Source organism: Osmerus eperlanus, chromosome 14 (genome assembly GCF_963692335.1).
Source record: "Osmerus eperlanus chromosome 14, fOsmEpe2.1, whole genome shotgun sequence".
Taxonomy (NCBI): domain Eukaryota; kingdom Metazoa; phylum Chordata; class Actinopteri; order Osmeriformes; family Osmeridae; genus Osmerus; species Osmerus eperlanus.
Genome location: NC_085031.1, coordinates 4,595,885 through 4,621,660, shown reverse-complemented (window position 1 = coordinate 4,621,660; position 25,776 = coordinate 4,595,885). Strand labels below are relative to the sequence as shown.

At 49.8% G+C, this 25,776-nt stretch overlaps 1 protein-coding gene across 2 annotated transcripts in view; it reads left to right on the top strand.

Annotated features, from left to right (window-relative positions):
* The first annotated feature begins 6,905 nt into the window (after positions 1-6,905).
* The window catches only part of ntng2b (netrin g2b), a 44,417-nt gene continuing 25,546 nt past the window's right edge, over positions 6,906-25,776 (top strand). The window contains exons 1-3 of one of the 2 annotated variants that reach the window (XM_062477455.1): positions 6,906-7,540; positions 8,640-9,437; positions 17,869-18,512. In XM_062477455.1, coding sequence (XP_062333439.1) covers positions 9,225-9,437; positions 17,869-18,512 — 857 coding nt within the window. In that variant the 5' untranslated portion in view covers positions 6,906-7,540; positions 8,640-9,224. The remainder of the gene's footprint in view (positions 7,541-8,639; positions 9,438-17,868; positions 18,513-25,776) is intronic. The other variant, XM_062477454.1, reaches the window with a different exon arrangement.

Sequence of the window (25,776 nt, the reverse complement as noted above, 5' to 3'; positions counted from 1 at the left end):
ATTTGCACACACCTTTCCGTTGACACACAAACACACTTATACAGGCACTTATGCTTGCACACACACCCCCAAGCAAATATACAGTAATTAGTACACACACACAAACATCAGCCACAAGCCGTGACCCCAACACATTGTGTTTCATCCAATGGAGGGAGCAGAAGATAATTGAATGGGAATTGTGGTTATCAGTCTGGGTCAAGTAAGGTAGAGGGTGAATGATAGGGCTGGTTTACAAGCCCTTGCAAACGTTCATTAGTGGGGGCTCGTTAGCACGTTAGCTTATGGTAATTAGCAGACCCCCCTCTCCCCCCCCCCAAGGTCATTCTGGAAGGAACTGCCTACAACCTGCGGTTACAAGGGGAGCTTGTGAAATGGCCGTGAAAAGTTGATATACAATACATAATGGTCAAACCATTGTTGTCACATAAGAATTGCTTTATCTAAATGAGGTAAATGTGCAACTGCTAGGTATTAAGTGTCGGTGGTATAGGTTAGTAAAAAGTGTAAGATGGCAGAGCATGGGGGAGGGGTTTAATGGTTAAGTGGATGTTGTAAAGGTGCAGTTGACAGTTGTGTCACCAAACTAAAATCTATGTTAACATCCACTTAACCCCCTTTAGGCAAACCACACCTTTACCAAGCTTCACTTGTGTGCAATAATCTTGACCGCTACACCGTTTTACGACTTCCTGTGCAACTACAGCACATCATTATTACTATAGGTTGTGCTATGTAGTCACATGATAGTTATTCTTAATTAGAAAAGAAATAAAAAAAAGTATCAATAAGAAACAGAGCAAACAGAACAACTGATTTTGTGCAGCCAAACTACTAGGAACATGATAACGAAACACAGAAAAACATGCCAACACAACACCTACTTTAGGAGCATTGCAACAAAACACCAAAGAACATGACAACAAAACACCTAGGTAGAAAACCAGATAGACAGACACGGCCAGGTAGCAGGCTTTTGTTGTCTGTGCCCCATTTAAATTTAAACTGTACCCAGGCCACCTTTGTGGTCAGGGCATGTGCCCCCTGTCATGTCAGTGATACAGCCATACACAAGAATTATATAAATAGTTTTCAGGGTATCCATTTCCAATGTATCCAAGACATTGATCTCTGACCTGCTGGACGAGGCCTACAAAGAGACTGTCTCATTACCCAGAACCCTCTCTGACAGCGGGGGTCTTATTTACCCCCAGAGGAGGAGACAGAAATACACGATGACCACTGTCACTACTGCTGCTGTCCAGGCGAGGAGAAGATCCTTGATCAAGAGCTAGAAATGTGACACTGCGAAAGCCAAGGTCACACAGATGTCACAATGGACCCCATGTTAAACTCAACATCCCAATCAACGTGTGTTGTATAGTACCCAATCACCAGGATCCTTTCCATAGTGTCTTTATCATGAAATATTACTGTATCAGTTGATGTTGGCCAATAGTCGAGTATAAACAGGTAGCATGACTCAGTCAGAAGAAGCAGCTGTTTCAGGCAGGAGAGGGGAGGATTGTTCAAGGCTGAAATAGATAAATGAATGAACAGGGGTCAGGGGTGAGCATGGTGGAAGCGGGTTTGGAACGGGCGGGGGCGGGTCAGGCCGACCAATCGATGAGGGGGCCGAGGCTGCCTATTGATCCACACCGGTTTATCCTCCCAATGTCAACGTCAGGATGAAGGACTGGACCTCCAGCACTGGAAGACATCTCTGTAGTTCCCTATGCCTCTCTTTCTCTCTCGCTCTCTTCCCCTTTTTTAGTCTCTTTCTCTATCTCTCCCTTTGTCTCTCGCCCAAATCCGGACCCAAGTCCCACCATTTCCTGTTTATCAAGCGGACGACCTCCAGACATCAAGCGCATCGTCCATGCGGAAGAGTTGACTTTGAACATCAAGGTCCTCCTCCAATCCACTCCTGATGAAAAGCAGATGCAACCATTTGGAGGTGGGAACACTGGGAATGTTTAGGGTCGAACCCCTGAACATTTACCCCTCCGGTCGTCAAAGAAGGTGGCGTGATGAGGGGGGGGAGGTTTTGCGGTGACCTCATCGGGGAAGGCCAGAAGACGTGGCTGATCAAGGGGAAAATCCCAAACGCCCTCTGGGTGTGGAACAATTCTCGGATGCCTGCTGGATGAACTGTGTGTGTGTGTGTCGAGGGTGGTTACGGTAACCTTCACCGGGGCAGGATTGGGAGGCAAGGAGAGGAGGGGAGGAGGAGAGGGAGCCAGAGAGAGAGTAAGAGAGAGAGAGAGAGAGAGAGAGAGAGAGAGAGAGAGAGAGAGAGAGAGAGAGAGAGAGAGAGAGAGAGAGAGAGAGAGAGAGAGAGAGAGAAGAGAGAGAGAGAGAGAGTGGGTGGGTGGGTGGGTGGGTGGGGGTGAGAGAGAGAGAGAGAGAGAGAGAGAGAGAGAGAGAGAGAGAGAGAGAGAGAGAGAGAGAGAGAGAGAGGGGGGGGGTGAGAGAGAGCGAGGGAGATTTTCCATAAAGATTTTTTAAATCTATTTCTGAGAGAGAGAGCAAGAGAGAGAAAGAGATAGAAAGAGAGAGAAAGAGAGTGAGTGCGTGTGTGAATGAGTGATTTTGGGGAGAGTCTCACCTTGGTTGCGGTACAGACAGACGCTGTGTAGTCTGGGGGAGATGTGTGTGAAAGGCACCTCCAGAGCGCTGCATCGATCACCAGAGCACACGAGGCCACGCTGGAGATCCACTCAAGCGCACGCTGCAGAGTAGGAGACACACCACTCTTAAGGCCTCGCACTCTTATGGGCGCACACACATGCGGACACACATGGATGTGAACACATGTGCATATACTGCATGTACACACACACACACACACACAAATGTACATAGAGTGTATGCTTGTTTTGGAAAACCAATGTTAAGCCGTGTTGAAGGATCTCACAGAATCCTTATCACAATTCTGGGCAAATCTCCCCAAAATGTCACCTTAATCGGAAATAATCGAAAATACAAATATAATAATAAAACTAATGAAGCTTGCGCAAGTTCAGTCAGGCAAGACCGATCCCTGCACTCGGGCATCTTCGACAATGTTTCACTACTAACTCCCCCCCGCTAAGAACGCTCTACTTTCCCTCTTTCCTATGTCGGGCTGTCATATGGTTTCAGTTCGATTAGCGCTCCTGTCTATCAATTAACGCTGTCTAAGGATCACATGATCGTGCCTTTAAATACGATTCTCTCCCTGTGTAGTTTGTCCATGCTATCAAGTGCGCGACCCTCCACCTCCCCGTGCCTTGTCGCTGTTCTTCGGCTCTCCTGCCTGGGTCGTCGGCTTGGCCACCGCTGCCAGTCTCTGGACTCCGTGGGGGATTCTTCTCGGATGTTGGGCAGGCGCCCACTGATCTATTATTCGCCATGGGGTCTAAGCTCCAAACATAGTACAATTATCATTCTGTAATAAACATCACTTTACTCATACCAGGTCTTTCCTGATTAAACTGGAATTACAGTACATTCCTTTGTAGGCAGGAAGGTCATTTTACAATTACACTGGAAAAACTATGAACAAATAGCCAAGAGAGAGTGGGAAAGAGATAAAGAAGAGGGATGGAGGAAGAAAGAGACAGATGGAGGTTGGGAAGTGGGTGATTGGCTAAAGGGCTGGGGGGGGGGGGGGGCGGGGACTGTGTTTCAGGGTTAGTAAAGGGTCATTCTGGGTTTCTCTCCTGGCGGGAGAACACCTGAGGAGAGTGAAGAGAGCAGTGGTCCCGAGTTAGAACAGCTATGGGTTGCTAGGATACGGAGTGGAAGGAAAGCTGTATGTGTGTGTGTGGGTGTGTGTGTGTGTGTGTCTGGTCTACACATGAGGAACCAAGCTGCGTGTGTGTGGACATGCAACCCAGGTTTGTTTAAGAGACCCCATAAGTCCAACATGACAAATGATCTATAGCCTTTGTCACAAACTACAGTGACCACACCAGTCTTATTGACCTAAATACTTGAACACAACTGGGAGGGTGTGTGTGTGGGTGGGGGGGGCTTCTCTAGCCTTAAATGACTGAAGGGATGGTAACCAAGGGGATGGGGGAAAGGACTATTGACAGACATTCCAACAAACCAACTATCATCAACGGGAGTTTTCAGAGTGCTAGAAGGCGCCAAGCCTTGTCTCAGCAGAGGTGTGGGCGCAGAGGCAGGATTCAGATGATTGTGTAGGGAATAACCACCAAAAAGTTATTTTGACTGTAGCAAGATGGTATTAGTGTTTTTCTTTCATTTTCCAAATGTCTCTAGCAATCCCAACACCACCATCACCCCCCCCCCACACACACACACACACACACACACACCCACACACACTTCATCCCAGCCCCCTCCAACCCTGCCATGACCTCTGGGTTTGAAGACAAGGTCCTCAGGGGGCTTTCATTGTATAAAGATGTGTAGTTCCTTACTGAACAAACAGAGCGAGGGACTATGTGTGTGTGGGTGTGTGCGCAGGTGTGCATGTGTATATGTGTATATGGTCGAGGCAGGGGAGCCTAGAACTGCAGATCCTGACAGATCATGCACCCCCTCCTTTTGGGGCCTTCCCAAATGTCCAGGCTGATTAATGCAAGGGCGCGACTCCCACACAAGTGGACTTTTGCGTCACTTTAGCAAACAGACACCGAGGAAGGGAGGAGTGGGAAGGACGGGAGAGACAGAGAGAGATAAACGGTGAATTAGTGAGCAAGAGAGAGGGAGAAATATCTATGTATACGTATGTATAGGGGTAGGTAGAGAGAGAGAGAGAGAGAGAGAGAGAGAGAGAGAGAGAGAGAGAGAGAGAGAGAGAGAGAGAGAGAGAGAGAGAGAGAGAGACTGTCCAAACTCTGCAGGCAGTCACGATGAAGGGTATATTTTTTACCAAGGTCTGCCAACCACGCTACTCCGACAGTCCTCTGCCAAACTCAGACCCAGAGACAGGGCTCACCTGCCCTCGACACTTTCCTCAGCTCAGCGCTTTACCCACTTTTAACCAGGGCCAGTGATCCACAGGTCAGTCATAGCTGACAATGATCCAAGTGACAATCATGTTGAATCATAATGGATTAAAGCATATTAGAAACATGGTCCACTTTGTGTCTGTACGCAGGTCAGCACATAAAAAAAAATCCCCTGCTTTTTAATATGAATGTCTTTAATCTTAAATCTTTAAGCATACTTCGATATCCTTAAATAGTTGTTGGGAATTTATGATGTGTGGTGTGACACACTATCTGACAAATATAGGTGTGTGTGTGCTTGTGTGTGTGTGTTTTACAGTAAACATATGGGTTTGTAGGTAAGGTGTGTGTGTTTGATTCCGACAGGGCGTTATAGTGTTATTGATGTTGGTGTAAGAGAGACACGTAATTGAATCTCACAATCTAACACCACTCATTCATCAACATCACCAAAGGTGTCATCCATGGAGGCCTGTATTGATGCTTAAACACTCAGCTGATACAGATAGTGTAAATACAGTATGCATTTCCTTTCACATCGATCAAAGGTTGATTGGGCATAATTGATGAGGTAAGGGATCAATCAAATGTCGATTATAAAATGCATAAACGTTGCTTGAGGGATACATGTGTCGTAGTGTAAAAGAAAGTTCTGATTTTACAAGACAAACATTCAAGACAAAGACTCCAAAACTTATTTCAGATGTATTTGTTGTCAAAAACATTTTGGGGGGATCCACAACATATTCTCCTTTAAAATGTCAACTTATCTGTGACAGTGAGAAAGACGTTAAGGACTTTACGGCAGCCACATCGTGAATTAAACCCAATAACGAACATCATTGACAAAATGAATGCGTCGACGGAGTTGAGAGGACAAGATTTGACGTCATACAGACCACAGCAGATTCATCGGTAGCGCTACTGTACGCCCAATGCGTGGCCTGCAAAAGTAGAATTTAACCAATCATCAAACTGGAAATGTAGGCTACTGCTTCAAGAACGCTGACACCTTTTATAACTTTGATAAATTACAAGGACCATTTGTTTTGTTCCAGCGCTTGACAGCGCAGGTCTTTAAGTTCATATTTTCAATACAGAACAGGTTTTCATTGAGGAGTAAATTCATTATTTGGGCGGAGAGATATTACTCCTCCACCCAGGTGGTGAAAGGGTTACGGTGGATAGGAGAGATGTGAAAAGAGAAAGGAGGCAAAGCAAGGACAAAGTATCGATCCGCTTTCAACCGTATCCTGTCAGTGTTCCCTGATACAGCAGGTTCATAGTTACGTAAATCTCCATCTCTTTCTGACAACATGTTTGCTGTGGCTAGAAGTAAATTATTAGGCCTATTGAGTTTGTCCCCCTAGAAATGACTCCCTTTTTACTTTGTTTCTCCTGGTTCTGTTCATCAAATTCTGTGTGATTTTTTGTTTTTTATTTTAGAACGACAAAGAACATTGTCGTAATTCACCCCCGTTTAGATGTAATTAAAACTTTCTAGCGGAAACTGCCACCACTCGAGAATTGACCGCAATGAAACGATCTGCCCGCTTCGCTCCATGGACAGCGAAAGAGCGGCAGAGTATACAAATCTATTAAGGGTTGTTTTAAGCAAACTCAAATTATAAAACGGATATCAAAGATCTGAAAAAATACAACAGTCAAAAATACGACAATCAATTTGATCTATGTCAACTTAATGATATAAGAAGTCTACAAAAATTGTATGAAACGACGCAACTAACTTTTGCAACCCCGCGTCCTCCACAATTAATCGACCAATAACCAATAATATTAACCCAGCTCGTGCAAAATCGCCATCTGTCATTTAGTTGAAGACGAGATGAGGGAGATGGAGAAAGCACTACATAGAGGCGCTCCACTTCCCGTTGTTCCTTTAAGTAGCGCATGTTGGTCTGCCGGTGGGATGGTTCGGTTTGGAGCTGAGAGAAGGAGTTGCGCCGCCCCGGCTCAGTCCAGCAGATAAAAGCTCAGATAGTGATTGAAAGTGATGGTGAAAAGGATTTAGCCTGGGCATTAACTGAGAGTGAGAGACAGAGGGGGAAAGAGAGATATAGAGTGCGTAGGCCTATGCGAGAGAGAGAGAGAGAGAGAGAGAGAGAGAGAGAGAGAGAGAGAGAGAGAGAGAGAGAGGGGGGGGGGGGTGAGAGAGAGGGAGATTTTCCATAAATGTTTTATTTATTTATTTCTGCCCTTGAGCATCCCGGGTAAACCCGAGCTGGTAAAACAGGAGGAGGATAAGGGCGGGCACAACCCCTTCCTCAAAGTCAATATTTTTACTTTTGATACTCCTTCACTTTGGAATTCACGCGCTCCCCTTCGCCGTTTCAGATCTAGGACACCGATCTACAGTGCCGCCATCCTCGGTGTAATAAAAAAGTAACCGACAGAGGAGCAAACAAATAGCGAGATCGCGTACCGATAACGGGAGTACAGTACTAGGCTACACCTCGACGGAAGACCGGTACAGTGGATGAATTTGTGGGCTTATGTCAGCAAAATGTTCGTTTGACGGGACACGTATAAGCTCGCCCGGATGGACATTAAAAGTAAGTGTTTTATCGCACGAATCTCGCAGTGCATTACTGCATGCACATTCTAGGCAAATCTAAAACGTAACGTGTTTGTCTAGTCAAAAATGTTTGGATTGTCATTACATATGAGTGTTCCCCCAATGCAAAAGTTGTGACTTTTTTTAATACTGGCAAATAAGTCAATTTAGAGAGGCACGATACAGCGCTTCCCAAATGGTTGCCCCGCCGAGGCTGTTGCAATTTGACACACCCCTATACCGCTATCAGTGCGGGGAAATCGCTTTGATGACTTCAAAACTACGTGCTGAAGTCCTTGGTGTCCCGTTGCCGACATTATGCTGTATTTCATGCGTGTAGGACTACACATTCTCAGACTGACAGTGTGACCAAACATAACGGTTTGTGCAATATTACTTTTAAGACAGCCGTTTTGTCTCGACCTGAAAAAGGATGATTCTAACTCTCCACACAGGCGGCACCCGCGCAATTTTAACCTTTTTTATGCGGATGAGAGACACATAATTGGACAGTATCATTTTGAGATTTGACCAAAAAATCGTAATAATTCTGAACCAGCCACCAAAATGTTTGGACTTAAACAGTTCGAATTTATAAGATCTGAAATGTCTGGAAAGTCGTAGGTTACTGAGCGTCTGAGCTTTATGCCGTTGGCCTAGTTAAGCTTTACTTTGAGAGTTGTCACCCAGAGAAGCACACATTTGTGACTTCAGGGTTGTCACTCACATACTGTGAAAAGTGTGATCTCTGATTTGACTGAACCTCCCCCTTAAAAAAGCAAGACACCCACACACAACTTTGGAAACTTTGGCATAGACCTTTCATGCTTATCTCAAAAGCCCTTTGTAAACGTTAAAACTCTCAAAACGCTATCTCTGACATGACACACGATGACGCGGCTCACGAACATCTGTTGGCTCCAATTCTCATTTTCGTCGGTCATAAATTATATAACCATATTCTTCAGTATCGTTGCGTGGCCTCGGCTTAAGACAAGTCATATAACATGTCATAAGAGCATGTCACAGACTATTTGATGAATGGTCATTTCACCCTCTCACTTTCTCTGTCTAACGTTTTCCCTCTTTTGTCATAGGACAATCACAGAAGCAGCAGCCGTGCGCCACGTTCAATGGATGTACATAAAGAATCCGTAACCTCTCAGTCATCCTCACCAGACAGTTGTCCTCGGTCGCAGCAGGAAAAGGGTCATTGTGGTCTGCCTCTGGATCTGTGTTGATAGCCTACCTAAACAACCTCCAGCTCTGTCACGAGCAGCATTATGGTTGAAGTTGACGTGTGCTCTCTCTGTAACTTTATACTACCCCACATCCATCACCCGTCACTCCTTTCTACGTCGACCGTCAAAACAAGAAAGTGTTACGTATTTTGGAAGCCGTGAATATTTGTCGAGGAAAGCTAGGTATAGTAGGTCCTACGTTGACATTGTATTCGGTGAGATCTTTTCCTTTATTCAAGACGACTTTCTCACGTTCTCAATTTCTGACCACCTTTCTCGGCAGAGCGCGAGGACGCACGTTGGAAACAGTCGAATTCAATCTATGTGTGCACATGATCACACCTCGCGTTCCACGCTCTTCACCCCTACTCTGACTACCGTGGCCCCCCTCGCCATTCTCCGTACCCCTCTTGGACCACTCCCGTGGCTCCCCCGCCTGTCATGCTCCGCCTGGTCGTGTTGCTGCTGCAGTGCTTCGCCGTGACGCTGGGCCAGTACGACCTGTGCAAGTCCCTGGTGAGCACGGACGATGGTGCGGTGTGGGAACAATACGCATGTCACCCTAAAACGGACAGCATGAAGGACTACATGCGGATCAAGGTGGAACCGCCGGGAATCACCTGCGGAAACCCACCGGAGAGGTTCTGCACGCTGGTAAGTTTACTATAGACTTCTGAAGTTAACACTGAAATTCAACGTATTCTCTATTGGGCCTAAATTCATTTTAACCTGTGTTGACTTGTTGAAAAGCGTGTGCGTATTTGAATAACTTTGTTTTGCACGTGATATGAAATATAAGAACACACTACGTAAAATGTTTTATAAAAAATTAACACAGTTTGTCCAAGTCAGAGCGGAAGCCTCCTAGTGCGCCGTGAACGTGAGTGGGGCTTGGCCTCAGTGTCGCGGGGCACCGAAAGGCATGACACCGGTAAAATGACTTGGCACGGTCGCGCGTCTCACTGAGTGGTATCGAGGTGTTGTTTACCGTGGCACGGTGTTGGCAGGATGTCATCAGGCTTGATTGGGTTTTCTGCAGGGATTTCGAATTTCGCTTGGTAAACTGCATGGCGGAAGTGGGGGAGGACCCCTCCCGTTCAAGGGCACTAAGGGCGAAGGCAGGGAGCTGCGGTAAAATTGTCTCCGCATTACTATGCAAGCGCGCCCGTTCCCTTCCAGGTTATTGAGCGAGCTGAAGTTAGCAGACTCCCCAAGTAAATCAGTTAAGACGTTAAAACCATGAAGTTGTGCAAGTGGCAGATTTTACTTATTTTTTTAAACTCGTGAATCTCAGATATCCTTCAGGCAAGTGTAATATTGGTAATGGCTGGCCTGGTGATGTGGTAATTAGTTTCCCTGTCCATGGGCTGGCCAATCAGATTGAATCAGTCTGGCCTATGATTCATCAGACAGGTAATCTGATGAAGGATGTCTCGTTCTTTATGAAGTAAGAGAGTAAAAGAAAGGAATCAACTTCAGGTGAAACATTTTGGCAGGCTGAAGATGCTACAATAGTAATGTGTCCTCTACAAACAATGAGCTTGGAATAAAAAGTAAAGTTCAACTTTCTATTCCCTTTCGCAGATGCAACCCCCCCCCCCTCCCTCTCCCACACACACACACACACACTCACGCACACACACACACACACACACACACACACACACACACACACACACACACACACACACACACACACACACACACACACACACACACACACACACTGAGACTAATCACAGGACTCAGGGGTTGCTTGACTACAGGATCAGGAGCGGATATTGTCCCTGGATACCTGATGGTTAATGATTTGTTTAATGTAGAAGTAGCGGAAATTGCTGACAGATAGGAAAGCCTTCGTGAGAGAGAGAGAGAGAGAGAGAGAGAGAGAGAGAGAGAGAGAGAGAGAGAGAGAGGGAGCGAAAGAGAGAGAGAGAATGAGAGAAAGTGAGTGAGTGAGTCATAATATAGGGAGGTATAGAGGAAAATACAAGGAGGCTTAGGGAGCAAAGGTCAGTGGGAAACAGCGAAATGAAAGAAGGCTTGGAAGGTTGTTTTCCTGTATTGACACCTGCCCTTTAATGGCCTGGATTCTGGAAACTCCTGCAACTATGTTCCTTAGCCATGAAATATTGATAGAGGCCTAATGGGCTTCCTCAGAATCCGTCCATACCGGCTTTGGGGGCATTATGGGTGTGTGTGTGTCTGGGGGGGGGGGGGGCGTGGACAGAGAAAGAAGGGTAAGGGATGAGTTGGGAGAGAGGTGTGTGTGGGGACGGTTCATCCCGTCAGCAGTATTGGTCATAGTGAAGAGACAGAGAGGCCGGTCTGTTTGTGGCGCCTGACCGGAGGACTTCAGCCCTCCCACACACCAGGGTCCACAGAGACCTCGGTCGAGTCCCTGATCTTGTGCAAATCTGGCCCTCAGGTTTCACACTAAACTAGCGGTGTGCTAGGGACAGGCCGCAACATAGCCACGCACGCCACCGTGTATTTCCATCTGCTATCAAACAACCCATTCAGCACACCGAGCCGTGGTGGTTGCAGGCAGGTTGGGCAGGGGTGGACACAGTCCAGACTGACTGTGTTAGGGTGTCCTGTGACCTTAAAGGATGACTGTGCCTGTTTCAGGGCTCTTTGTGTCATTCTCTTGAGGAGGGATATTGGTAGAGATCAGTTATTTTGTGAAAAGCAGCACAGCCACCCCCCTAACCCCCCACCCACCACCCTCCCATGCCTCCAGATTTGGCAGCTTTTCAGAGAAGCAGGGTTCTTATCTAATTGGAGTACATTTGCATTTACTCATTCAGCAGTCCCCCAAGTCAAGATACGGTCAGGGAGATGGAGAGAGGAAGAGGCTCCGCATTAGCATGGCCACAGAGGGAGAGAACGAGAGCGAGCGAAGGAGGGAGGGAGGGAGGGAGCAAAAAGAGGGGGGGATCAAGAACAGGAGATGGAGATCGAAGGGAAGGTTGTGGAAAGGGGGAAAGTGATGGGGGTCAGTTGAGACACTGCAGGGCTGCTGCGGGGTAGTTTGACCCATGACCCCCCCCCCACACACACACATACACCATGTAAAACCACCTCTGGCGAGTTTTGATGGATCTTCTGCCTTGGGCTGGATCATTTCCCTGGGAGCTCTGGGATCCATGTTTAGATGTATTTTACCTGGGGTTTCCAAGGGAATCCTCTTCCTCCTTCTCTCCTCTCTCCTCTCACTCCTCTCCCTCCTCGACCAGTGTCTAATTTTCCTCCTCCTCCTCCTCCTCCTCCTCCTCCTCCTCCTCCTCCTCCTCCTCCTCCTCCTCCTCCTCCTCCTCCTCCTCCTCCTCCTCCTCCTCCTCCTCCTCCTCCTCCTCCTCCTCCTCACCCTTCCAGCTAGCTACAAGCTGGCTCCTTTCAATATGTTGTCAGTTCCTTCCTTTGAGGATGGGGCGATTGTAGTTCACCATGCATGGTGAGCTTGTTGGCAGAGGCCATGTAGCCTGCAATTGGGAGTGGCGCTAGGTAGCTATCTAGCTAACTAGCTATCTGCTTGGGTTGGAGTGGGGGGGGGGGGGGGGGGAGGGGGGAGGGGGAGGGGGAAGTGTCTTGCAAAGAGAGAGTGGAAGAGAGAGAGAGGGCTAATGGTGAGGGAGAAGTAGGGAAGATCACAGCTTAGCTAAGCAGAAAGATGAAATCCGCTCAGCGCTGCAACAAACACCCCATCGCTTAGGAGAGGCAGCACACTGCGGCGCCAACACTCCCAACGTCTCCACGCCTGCCTAGTGCCTTTCTCCTTACAACTCAAACCTTCAATCAACTCCACTCCCTGGAGATTAACGCAGTATTCCCAAGAAAACTGACCGTTGGGTGTGTGTGTATGTTTACTGTATTGTGTGTATGTGCTGTATGCGTGTGTGTGGTTGACTCGAGTGTGTGTTTTGGATGTGTTAGTGTGTGAGATGCAATTGGCAAAGCTAGGGAATTTCTGAGGGTTGTCACATGTATGTGGGTACAGTGTGTGTGTGTGTGTATGAGTACAGTATATGAATCAGAAGGCAAGACAAACACACCTTCCTGTTCCACAACAGATTTACCCGTTTTAGAAGGTAGAAATGAGCCAGTTCTAAAAATAGGCAGGGGAGAGTGAGTGAGAGAGAGAGAGAGAGACCAAGGCAGAGAGAGGAGAGAGATTGGGGAGAGAGAGAGAAAGAGAGAGACCGGGGCAGAAAGACAGATAGAGAGAGAGAGACAGAGAGAGGAAGGGGGGGTGGAGAGAGAGAGGGGGGAGAGTAGCAGCACAGCAGCGGAAGAGAAGCTGCTGGAAAGAGAGGAAGATGGCAGCTGGTAGCGTGAATCAGTAGATCAGTGCTTCCCAGTGTGGGCCTGAAGCCATCCTGCCTCCCCCCAGCCCAGCCCAGGCCCAGGCAGCCTGCTCTGTCTAGGGCCAAGCACATCCTTCCTACTGTGGACCATACTCAGGAACTGACCTTGTACCTGCCCAGCCCTCTCTGGAGGAAGAGATCCTTCTGTGAATCACAGCTGGATCCTGTCTGACTTTTGGGATCCTGTCAGACCCTTGCGTCCTCTTTCTTTCTCTTTTATCCTCTACCTATTTCTTTCCTGCCCTATCTCTCTCTCCCCTCTCTCTCCCAATTTCTTTGTCCCCTATGTCTACCCGTGTCTCTCCCTCTCTCTCTGCCCAATGCTCTCTACCCTGTCTTTCGCCATGTCTCTCCCACCCCCCCCCCTCTCTCTCTCTCTCTCTCTCTCTCTCTCTCTCTCTCTCTCTCTCTCTCTCTCTCTCTCTCTCTCTCTCTCTCTCTCTCTCTCTCTCTCTCTCTCTCTCTCTCTCTCTCCCCCCCCCCGCCTCTCTCCCCCCAATGTCCCTCTACCCAGTGTAAAGGCAGTACCAGTCTCACCTCATGGTGTTGGGCTTGGGCTTGGGGCTTGTTGATCTGCTGGGGTTAGTGGGTTAGCGGACAGTTCTAAGTGAGTCTTAGCCAGGGTGAGTGTGAGACTAAGGGGGATTGGCGGTGCATAGCTCAGACACCCTGAGGTGATCTGACATGCGAGCCAGCTACCTTCCTTCTTTACCTCTTCACCTCTCTGGACCTGCAAGCTCGTAATGAATCGAGGACTGTGTGTGTGTGTGTGTGTGAGTGTGTGTGTGTGTCGCAGTGGAATGGGAGCTTTGTAGGTCACGCAAAACAGTTCAAAGGAAGGCGGTCTGTAGAACGAGAACAGGGATGATAGCATCCTGAAGGAGATGACGTCACAGTGTTCTTCTCTGTGCCTCTTACTTATGTAATGAGCCCCCCTTTAAACCCCCCTCCCCTCCCGCCCGCCCCCGCCCCCCCCCCCCCCCCCCCCCCCCCCCCCTCTCTCACCAGACGCACTAATCTGAGAACAGGCTGTCCTGGAGCGTGGAGCGACCAGATGCCCCCCTCCATCCCCCTCCCCTCCCCTGGCCCTGGCCCCCATCCTCTCCTCACCCCTCTCTCCCCCTCTGCTTCGCCAGTTGTGGGATTTGTCTCGTGTCCTCTGGCCTGCTTTAAAAAAAAACACGCACACACACACACACATTCTCCTGTCAGGGAACTCCGTAGGGAGGCTGAGCCTGTAATTAACCATATAAAATAGTTAGCAGAACGTCACAGTCTATCTCACTCTCTTACTCTATGTCTCTCTGCCCCTCTCTCTCTATTAAAAACACAAACATGCACACTAACACACATGCACACACACTTACATGTACTTACTTGTGCATATACAGACACCTGCATGCTGTGTACTGTAGATGCACACATACACACCCATTCCCAGACAAACATTGGACTATACAAATTTACCCACAAGACAATTGATTGTCATATAACTCAAAGACAAGACAATCATATATAGTTTATAAAGGGCAATCTCAAGACGAGAAAATAAAACCCAGCTGAAAAGCAATATCCCTGTGTACTTGCTTTCTGTTATAGGGGGAGGGGGGGTCATTCTGAGCATGGTTCCTGTAAACAAACTAAATTGTGTTCTCAGACTCTCTCTCTCTCTCTCTCTCTATTCCCCATGCCAGCAATACCAGTCCTGCAGAACTGCAAAACTAGGGGACATAAAACTAGAGGTAGAGAGAGACAGAGAAAAACAGAGGACAGAAATAGAAAGTGAAATAAAGAAAAGAGAGAGACAGAGCAAGAGAGAGAAAGAGAGGAAGGAAAGGAACCTAATGGAAACTAATTTAAATAAAACTATTTTTTTGGTACAATGAGGTCCATTAATGAAGTAAGGCATTTTCTCAAACACTTTGTCAGTAGTTTGTTTGTGGCACTAATGTCCTTTGCGGCTGAAAGCGTTTCCATAACAGGCCCTTTAGAGAGGCATTGCACATACCTACTTTAAGACAGGTAGGTTTTTGAGTTTGTTGTCTGTGTCTACCTGTCTGACTGTCTGCCTGTCTGCCTGTCTGTCTGTCTGCCTGTCTGTCGGCCTGTCTGTCTGTCTGCACCTCAGGGGATGTACAAATTCCAAGCATCTGTTCCCCATGGGATGTTCCCCAGTCCAAAACCGGGGAACCCACTTATCACAGCGACACGCAGCACGTTGACATGGTGACAGAGTTTCAGCGCTATGGTACCCGTAGTCGTTGGCGACAGGATCCCAGCGAGGATAATTGCTGGAGGGGCTTAGCGGTGTAGGCCACCTGCCGTAACAGTTGGCCAGGATCTATGTGTGTGTGTTTGTGTGTGTATTGGCAGGAGGTATAGTGTGTGGGATGGAGGATATAGGAAAGTTATAAAGTGTGTGTACTGTCTGTGTGTGTGTGTGTGGGGGGGGGGGGGTGTGGGCGAGGGGATAGTGGGCAGGGAATTTAGAAGGCTTAAGCATGTTCCCCCACCTCCCATAAACAATATAACACAATCCTATGATTATCCCTGCAGCTCATTGGGGGAAGGCGGGGGGGGGGGGGGGGGGGGAGTTAGACAGGCAGGAGAGACAACACATGGCTTTATGTCTCATCCCAAAGTCAGAGAGATCTCTTCCAACTCAGACACTCTAATACTGCGCGTAGACACACACAATCAAACATGCATGGACACAAACACACATACATGCACAGGCACACACAAATGTGCATGCATGGACATAAACTGTTTAGGCCCCCTCACTACCAAAGGTCCAGATTTTTTTTTTACCTTAGAATTTTTTGTATTAAATACAAAACAAGGGGGAAACTGCAAAAGGTTCCACTTTTTGAGATAAAAAAAACCCACCAGGCTGGCTACGGTCTTGCTGTTTGTTTTATACAAGTGTTAAAGGTTTTAAAGGGCAGTGATGAACATTACTGCAAACTGCCAGTACTGGTCACATTTGTCGAGACTTTCAACTGCAGTCCCAGGCCATGGTATTGAGACACACACACACATCATTATATCCTAAATCCTTTTCCGAAACACTGTGATATGTACTACGTGTGGAACTAGGACAAGACACTAACCTTGTGATCATCTTCAATGAGATTTCTAGGTTAAGGTTCACCTCATGACGAACAGTCCACTAATCTTCCTGTGTGTGTGCTTGTGTGTGTGTGTCTGGCAGTCTGTAGACAGTGGTGATAAATAGAGAGAAAGGTAAAGGGATAAAGGGAATTGGTAACAAATTTAGAGAGGTCGAAAGAGTGAGGGGTTTGGCGCTGGAGGAGGACGGATAAAGAGAAGAAATGGAATGAGATACCAATAGCGAGGGGTGAGGGAAAGTGCTGGGGAGAGTTCTGGAAGAGGGGAGGCTAAGAGTCTGGGGGAATAGGGATGGTTCTGGAAGAGGGGAGGCTAAGAGTCTGGGGGAATAGGGATGGTTCTGGAAGAGGGGAGGCTAAGAGTCTGGGGGAATAGGGATGGTTCTGGAAGAGGGGAGGCTAAGAGTCTGGGGGAATAGGGATGGAAAGAGGGCGAGAGAGAAAGGAGGAAGGAAAGACAGGGAGGAAGGAGGAAGAGTGGAGGCGATTCCCAGCACACTAATGGAGGACCCTGGTCCCGGATGAACCTCCGGTCGACATGGACCGTCGTGTCACCCACCTCCACTGCCCGTCCATCCTTCCATCTACCACTCCAGCTCTTTAGCCCTCCATATTTCCATTAAAGTCTGCGTTCCGGTTGTTTATAGACCCGTAGGCTGTCATTGTGTGTGTGTCCCCGCTCTGACGATGATCTGAACTGTGTTGTGTCTGAGAGAGGGAAAAATAATTCGGTTATCAGACAGGAAACAAGCCGCACATACCTCCCCTGTCTGTGTGTGTGTATTGTGTGTGTGTGTGTGTGTGTGTGTGTGAAAAAGATAGGGAGATTATTATCTCATATTGTTTGGTAATAACAAAGTAGTTTCAGTTCTAAGACGTCTTCCCACGCAGTCCTATCCTTTGTACTAGAATATCTCTACTGGCTGAGTTCCTCTCTCCTCTCCTCTCCTCTCTCCTCTCTCCTCTCCTCTCCTCTCTCCTCTCTCCACTCTCCACTCTCCACTCTCATCTCTCCTCTCTTCTCTCTCCTCTCCTCTCCTCTCTCCTCTCTCCTCTCTCCTCTCTCCACTCTCATCTCTCCTCTCTCCTCTCTCCTACCCTCCGCTCCCCTCCGCTACCCTCCCCTCCCCTCTCCTCTCCATTCCTCCTGATGTCACCCAAAATCTGATGATTAATGGAGAAGCCTCCCAGGATGGTAATTCTGGCTTATTGTTATTATACACCCAGCATGGGTTTGACAGACTGGTCAGATTTGCAACACTGTAGTGTTGCAAAAGGATTACCTTCAAAAGAGGAGGGATTCAATCAGCCTAAGCAAAGCTTGTGCAGTAATATGTAAGGAATAAAGTGTTGGATCAATCCTGGTTAGTAAGTTCCCTGTCTTTTCTCTCTATTCCTGTTCGATATGTTTTATACTTGTTTGTGTGTTGTGGCTCGTGTGTTGTAGAGAGCTCTGTCTGAAAGTCTCCGACAGAGCTCTCCACAGCAGCACAGCGCCTACTCTTCACACCAAGAACTTTTAGAGTTTTGGTGGTTAGTGATTGACCCAATCCTCTAACCCTGCTACCCCCCCTCCCTCCCCAACAGGAGAACCCCTACCTCTGCAGCGACGAGTGTGACGCCTCCAACCCCGACCTGGCCCACCCCCCTCAGCTGATGCAGGACCGAGAGCGCGGCGGCCTCATCACCTACTGGCAGACGGTCACATGGTCGCGCTACCCTGAGCCCCTATTGGCCAACATCTCCCTGTCCTGGAACAAGAGCCTGGAGCTGAGCGACGACGTCCAGATCACCTTCGAGTACGGCCGGCCCACCATCATGGTCCTGGACAAGTCCATGGACAACGGTCGCTCCTGGCAACCGTTCCAGTTCTACGCGGACGACTGCCAGGAAGCCTTCAACATGCAGCCCAAGCGGGTCGCGGACCTGACGGCCGCCAACATCACCCGGGTCATCTGCACGGAGGAGTACTCGCGCTGGGTGGGCTCCAAGAACGAGAAGAACGTCCGGTTCGAGGTGCGGGGCCGCTTCGCCGTGTTCGCCGGCTCCCGGCTGCAGAACATGGACAACCTGTACACCCGGATGGAGAGCATGAAAGGACTGAAGGACTTCTTCACCTTCACCAACCTGCGCCTCAGGCTGCTGAAGCCGTCCCTGGGGGGGACCTACGTGCAGAGGGACAACCTGCTGAGATACTTCTACGCCATCTCCAACATCGAGGTGCAGGCACGGTGAGTGGCGCGCGAGCGCGGCGTTAGAGAGTTCCACGGCGGTTACGACAGGGTTGTAAGTTCCAGGGCTGTTCCGGGTGGGTTGCAGCAAAGTGACACGGGTCGTAGAGCATTGTAAAAAACGACAGCAAAATGATATAGAATAAAACGACTTTGGGTGCTGTCGGGATCATGTTCCGACACTTGCCAGGTGAACGATAACCGCAGTGCAGTCGATACTGAGTGACTCTCCTGCACTGTCATACAATACTCACGTGATGTAGACAGGGGGGCTTTCCCATGTTGGAGGGGACCCTGACGAGCCCAGACCTTCCAACCCCGGTGGATGGGATGCAAACCCAGAGTCATGCCCAAAGGCAAACCTGCACACGCACACACGTGTGTCTGGATCCCAGTGTTGTTCATGTCTCACAAGGCTGAGCGGGTGAGTTACGACCAGTCAGACAATGTCAGACACAACAGGAAGCTGTGTGTGTGTTTTGTTTTTATGGGCGGTGGATTAAAGCCCAGGCGAACGGTTCACAGATCAAATCCCACTTCATAACCACCCATGGAATGTCTAGTCTGCTGAATGACATGTATTATGTATGTTACAGTTTACAATGGAATACAATGGCTTTTCCCTCTTCACATTTCTGCACGGGAATAAACACACTCACGGCACGTGCATACACACACACACATTCCAACTACACACATGTTCATACACGGCCAGTTTAATCCAAGGCGGTCTAAACCCCTTCCCCTGCCCCCCGCCCTCCACCCCGCCCCCGCTCACCTTTCTCTGATCCCACGCCACCTGTCATTGGTCGACATGAGCGATGATTAACGACACAAACAGGAGGCCCCCGCTGGTCCAGAGGTAACCAACCCCGCCCCCCCCACCCCACCCCACCCCTCGTTCTGCAGGGGAGACGGCGGGAACCCTTACATGGCAACTTTGTGACATTGAGGGATGGTTTAGCTGTTACACGCCTGCTTAGCATCAACAAGCCATCTCTCCTACCTTTCAGAATTATTATTCCAATCAATACGGCAGGGTGACATTTGAGTGGTATTTAACATCCTTGTTGGGTTGGTGGGGGGGTGGGGGGGGGGGGGCAGGAGGAGGGCTGTGCGTGAGCAGGTGAAAATGGAAAGTAAGGAATACGCTTATGTGCACAGTTGTGGAGGGGGTATAGAGAGAGAGGTGTCGCCTGACAAGGGCCTGCCTGTGTGTTGAAGAGGGGGGGGGAATCCAGAAGTGGTTGATGAAGTCCTGAGTGGATGCTGACACAGCATCGCAGCCCCCCAGCCCCCCCCCCCCCCCCCCCCCCCCCCCGCTTCAACCCACCAGCTCTAAAGAGAAGATGTGTACGTATCGATCACCAGACGCTTCTGAAGCTTAGCACGAGAAGACAAGGGTGACAGAGAGAGAGGGAGAGAGAGAAGGTGAGAGAAAGGGAGAGAGAGAGGGAGAGAGAGAGAGAGAGAGAGAGAGAGAGAGAGAGAGAGAGAGAGAGAGAGAGAGAGAGAGAGAAAGAAAGAGAGAGCGAGGGACCAAGAGGGTGAGAGCGAGAGAGAGCGAGCTGCCCAGGACCTGCAGACAGACAGAGAGACCAGCCAAACATTATCCGTGCCAGTGATATACTGTGCAACCATCTTTCCTCCTCATTTTCTGTTTTTACCGGAGGCACCGATCTTCCATCCCTCCATCCCTGCCCTGACGTCCCCCCCTCCCCCCCCACCCTGAGCCCTGGAAGTGACTGATACGATCTGGGGCTGGATCAGGTGTCCGCGAGCCCCGATTTAGCCCTGGTGGAGGCAGGAGGGACGCTCCCTCCCTCCTCTTCGCCCCTGCCCTCCACACCTCCCGTAACATAATCACTAATCAATAAAGTTATTCTGGGCGGCCAGCAGGACTATTGGGTGATGGTAGATGGGGGGTCCAGGGCGGCTACTGTACAATGAGAGGTGTCTAACGCTCTGCGATGTGAAATTGATTTGGGGGGGCCAGACGATTAGTCAACGTTCCCTGGACAAAAGGGCTAAGCCATCTCATCTCATCTCCGCCAACAGACTGGGATTTCCAATGCTTTAATTTGAATAATGAATACTCTCTCCATCTACCCCCCCCCCCCCAACCCCTCTCTCTCTCTCTCTCTCCCGGGTGCTTGACGGGGGACAGCAGGGTGAAATGGGTTTTATATAATAAGGCAGACCGTCTCGCTACTTCGGGTCGCCGCGGTAATGAGATAGGCTGGCGATATCGACGGGAGAGGTTGTTGTCACTTCCTGGTGGGCTCAAGTGTCCCTGGAAGGAAGGAGAGCAGGAGGAGGTGAGGACTGGGGGGGTGGGGGGGCAAGAAGGAGGAGATGGAGGAGATAGAGGAGGAGAAACGGCAGGGGGAGGAGTGAAGAGGTGAGGAGGTGGAGATGACAATTCCGAAGAGAAAGAGGAGGAGGAGGAGGGAAGAAGGGAGGAGATATGGAGGAGGATGAGGAGGGGTGGATGAGACAGGATGAGAACAACGCCGGAGAAGCTCTCTGCCCTGCCTGTCTCTCTGCCCTGCCTGTCTCTCTGCCCTGCCTGTCTCTCTGCTCTGCTGTCTCTCTGCCCTGCCTGTCTTTCTGCCCTGCCTGTCTCTCTGCCCTGCCTGTCTCTCTGCTCTGCCTGTCTCTCTGCCCTGCCTGTCTTTCTGCCCTGCCTGTCTCTCTGCTCTGCCTGTCTCTCTGCCCTGCCTGTCTCTCTGCTCTGCCTGTCTCTCTGCCCTGCCTGTCTCTCTGCTCTGCCTGTCTCTCTGCCCTGCCTGTCTCTCTGGCCTGCCTGTCTCTCTGCCCTGCCTGTCTCTCTGCCCTGCCTGTCTCTCTGGCCTGCCTGTCTCTCTGCCCTGCCTGTCTCTCTGCCTACCTGTCTCTCTGGCCTCCCTGGTGTGTGATCTCCTTAGATCTGACAGTGCATTGTCAGAATGACGGGCTTGGGCTGCAAAGAGCTGGCGTAGGTATTTGGGAAGCCAGGTACTCAGGCCTCGATACTGCTGTTTTATCAATAACGCTGCTACCTGATAGCCCATTAAGTGCAAACGCAGGGAAGCGGGGGAGGAGAGCAAAGAGGGAGAAGGGGAGAGAGAGGGGAGGTAAATTTAGATTTGTGGACGTACCGAGATCACTCAGCATACTGGATGAGAGACAGACAACGAGTGGGGAGAGTGGGAGGGGGAGGGTGGGGGGGGGCGGAGTGGGGGGGAGTGGGAGAGGGAGAGTGGGGGGGGGGGAGTGCAATGCAAAAGAGAAAGAGGGTCAGACAAGGTGGAGGACAGACAGATGGAGGGATGGAAGAAAAGCTGGACGGAGTAAAAGAGAGTAGATGAAGACAAAGGTGAGAGGAGGAGAAGAAGGGGAGCCCAGTGAGGTGGCAGGAGGAGGTCAGGACATGGAGAGAGAGAGAGAGAGAGAGAGAGAGAGAGAGAGAGAGAGAGAGAGAGAGAGAGAGAGAGAGAGAGAGAGAGAGAGAGAGAGAGAGAGAGAGAGAGAGCGAGAGAGAGCGAGAGCGAGAGAGAGAGAGAGAGCGAGAGAGAGAGAGAGAGAGAGAGAGAGAGAGAGAGGAGAGAGAGAGAGAGAGAGAGAGAGCGGGGCAGAGCGCAGGACACAGCGGAGAAGGAGGAGGAAGAGGGGAGAGCCTGTGTCATGTGAGGAGAAACGGCTGGAATTCACAAGTGTGTCGTCACTGTCACCTTGGTAACCTTGACAACATAACCAATTTTATATTTCAACCAAAATCAAATGCAATATGGATCGTGAAAGGTAATTTTTCACGAGGCCATCAGCCCGTAAGTTCATGCACTTTGACCAAACAATAGAATTGAAACCGTTCTGTTTTGGCCTTGGAGTGTCCTATTAGTAAAACACACCTCAACATTTCATGAACGTTTCCTTGAACTCATGATGCCTGATAGAGGCTTTATGCAGCATCAGAGAGAATGAGAGAGATAATGTGTGTGTGTGAAAGAGAGAGAGAGAGAGAGAGAGAGAGAGAGAGAGAGAGAGAGAGAGAGAGAGAGAGAGAGAAGCTACAACCACCGCCTCAACTCTCGATCACCATTCACATTAGTGAAATCACATTCACAGTGAAGCTTCCCTTACCAGCCCGGCTCCAAATCCTCCACCCCCACCCCCCTCGCCTTTCCTCTCGGGCCCATCTGTCAGCAGCTGTCCCTGGGTAGAGGAGCGAAGTGGAACGGCCTGGGCACCACCATCGCACCGGAGACTGTATAATGGATTAGGCCAGGTCGTGGATTGGGCCAGTGTAATGGAATCAGCAGCAGGCCGAAGAGTGGGTCTCTATAATAGAATGAAGGGCAGGCCATAGGCCGTAAGTGGATAGGCCCTATGCTGAGGGATGAAGGGATGAGGAAGGAGGGATGGCAGGATGGAGGAAGGTTAGGAGAGGAAGGACATTCATCTGCTGGTAATCCTCGACAGCGGCAGGTCGTTTGCTCGTCTGAAGTCCGCCGACTCGTTCGATTCGCTCCGTCGTGATGGAAGGGGAAAGACATTTAAGGGAGGAAGCGTGTGTGTGTGTGTGTGTGTGAGAATGTGTGTCTGTGTGTGTGTCTGTGTGTGTGTGTGCATTGCTTTTCTGCATCTGATGTGCTCGTTCGCGACTTATCGCGCACACTATCGCGCACACACGTACGCACACACACTCACACACACTCCCCCGCCCCCCAGAGTAAGTGCAAAGCAGAGCGCTGCCAGTCTGTGAATGTGATAGCTGCTAAGGGCTTGATAGATGAACGTGTTTGGGTGGGCATGTTGTTTCATGCCTGCATGTCTTCAGACCCGTGTTTCTGTCTCTCCGTGATAGTGGACGCCTGCTGAGAGAGATAATGTGCTGAGAGCTTGTTGTCTCTATCCAGCCTGCCCTCCTACCAGATGTTGTTGGGGCTGGGGCTGAGGCTGAGGCTGGGGCTGAGGTTGGGCTAGGCTCCGGCTGAGCTTGGCTGGGCTGGGCTAGAGCTACTAGGTGTAGGGCTAGAGTTAGGGCTAGGGTTGGGGGACTGGAAAAGGCTAGGGTTAGGGTTAGGGCTAGGTTAGCATGTGGTAGCACGTGGCAGCTTGTTTAGGAGTGACAGGTCCCAGCTAGCCAGGTGACTGATTTGTGGTCTCAAGGCTCCGTCTGTCTCTCTCTTCTCCTCCGGCGTTTGAGCGATTGCAGATATCACTCTTTTGTTCCTCTTTTTTCGCCCTCTTCCTTTTTTGGTCGCGATTATCGATGTTGTGTGACTTTGACTTTGGAAACTGCCACCCCCATGGTGAATTATACCAAAGTTTGATGTTGTGTCCTTTAGCGAGTGTGAAGGTTAGTGAATGGGAGGGAAAAGGAAGAGGGAGAGAGAGAGAGAGAGAGAGAGAGAGAGAGAGAGACAGAAAGAGAGAGAGAGATCGAAAAGTATGACAGATGTACTTCCAGTGGCATGGGACTGGTGTGTGTGATTTGGTGATGAAGGATGGTGTGTGTGTGTGTTGCGTGTGTGACGCAGTGTAAATGCTACCGCACGGACATGCCCACAGCAAGAGCGAAGGCAGAGAGAGGAGCGAGAGAGAGAAACCGAGGTCAAAGCTGACCCCTTCAGATTGAAAAATTGCAATCCTCCGTAGCATGAGACGACAAACGTCATCTCAAACGCTTGTCCAGCTTTCATATCAATATATTTCACTTCTGAACGCAAACCTGTCAATCGAGCAGTGAATCATTACGGTCCCGAGTCTACACAAACAATATGCCCGTCGTGCGTGACCACACCCTCGACCTCATTATCATAAAGTGCCCCTCCCTTCCACAGACTGACCACACCCCCATCCCCCCACCCCCCCGCCCCTCTCTCGGGAGTGATCTCCCCAGGAGATGGCTCCGGCTCGGGAAAACGGATCGCTTTCTAAATCCTTGATGAGCGGGCGGCGGCGCGGGCCGAGGAGAGAGGCCCCGCGGAGAGCCGTGGCAGAGCGGCGAGCCGCGCGTCACTGCGCCTCTCGCGGGCGGTGATTTATGACAGCTCGCTTGTAACTGATTTGATCATCACTGTTCATACCTTCGCAGAGGAGGAGCCGAACGTTGAAGTCAGCGAATTCCTGCTCTTTTATTTCCCCCTCTTTTTTTTTTTTCTTCTGTTCGTTTCTTTCGCCGAAGGCACATTTTCAGACGTCTCTTTCTCTTTCCCTCTCTTCCTGACTTCCTTCCAGTCTCCCCCCCCCTCCCTCCATCCCTCCATTCCCTTTCTCCTTCTCCTCCCATAAATATCCTTTGAAATTCCCAAACGCAATAAAGAATTCTCCTAGGTGGACCCTGCTTAGCACACCCCCCCCCTCCCCCCGATGTGGGGGGGGGGGTTTCCCACCACTTCCCAGCTTCAGAACCGAGCAGCTCACTGGATGACAAAGGGGAGAGGGAGAGAGGGAGGACGCGGAGAGGAGAGGGAGAGAGAGGAGAGAAGGAGAGGAGAGGGAGAGAGGAGAGGAGAGGCAGAGAGAGGGAGGAAGAAGAAAGGAGAGGAAGAGAGGAGAGGAGGGAGAGAGAGGAGGGAAGGAGAGGGAGAGAGGAGAGGAGAGGGAGAGAGAGGAGGGAAGGAGAGGGAGAGAGGAGAGGCAAAGCGAGGGAGGAAGAAGAAAGGAGAGGGAGAGAGGAGGAGAAGACGAGTGTCCTTGGAAGGGCTGTTTGTTCCACGTGAGCCACATTAATTAGCATACGATCACAAACACGCAAACACGCACACACGCTGCTTTATTACTATCAGACTGTTGCATTATCATAAGTTTATGAGCATGTAAATGTACACCCTTACACACACACACACATACTTAAAATCCCATGCAGACACACACAGCCAGGACCGATGCAGAGTAAGAAGCTGACCATCATGTGCTCTGCTGTACATACATCACTATTATTTCATCACTAATTCCAAGGTTACTATGGTGCAGCACACAGGAGGGAATATGATTGTCTCAATATCTAAACAGAGCCAGGCAGAAGAGGAAGCGTTCAGTCATAGTGGATGTCCTAGGGGCTTCTACTGGCTGGATCTTGTAAACAATCATCGTCCTGCTTTTTAGTAAAGACCTCCAAGATTTAGTCCTTGTACTAATTGCCTCGCTAACTGTGCCAGTGTTTTGAATCACCCCCCCCCCCCCCCACCACCACCACCCCCCTTGTCCTGAAGCTAGGGTAGCTCTCGTCTTGCCATGACTAATGATGCTCTCCCTGTGTCAAGGTTTAGCAGGATAT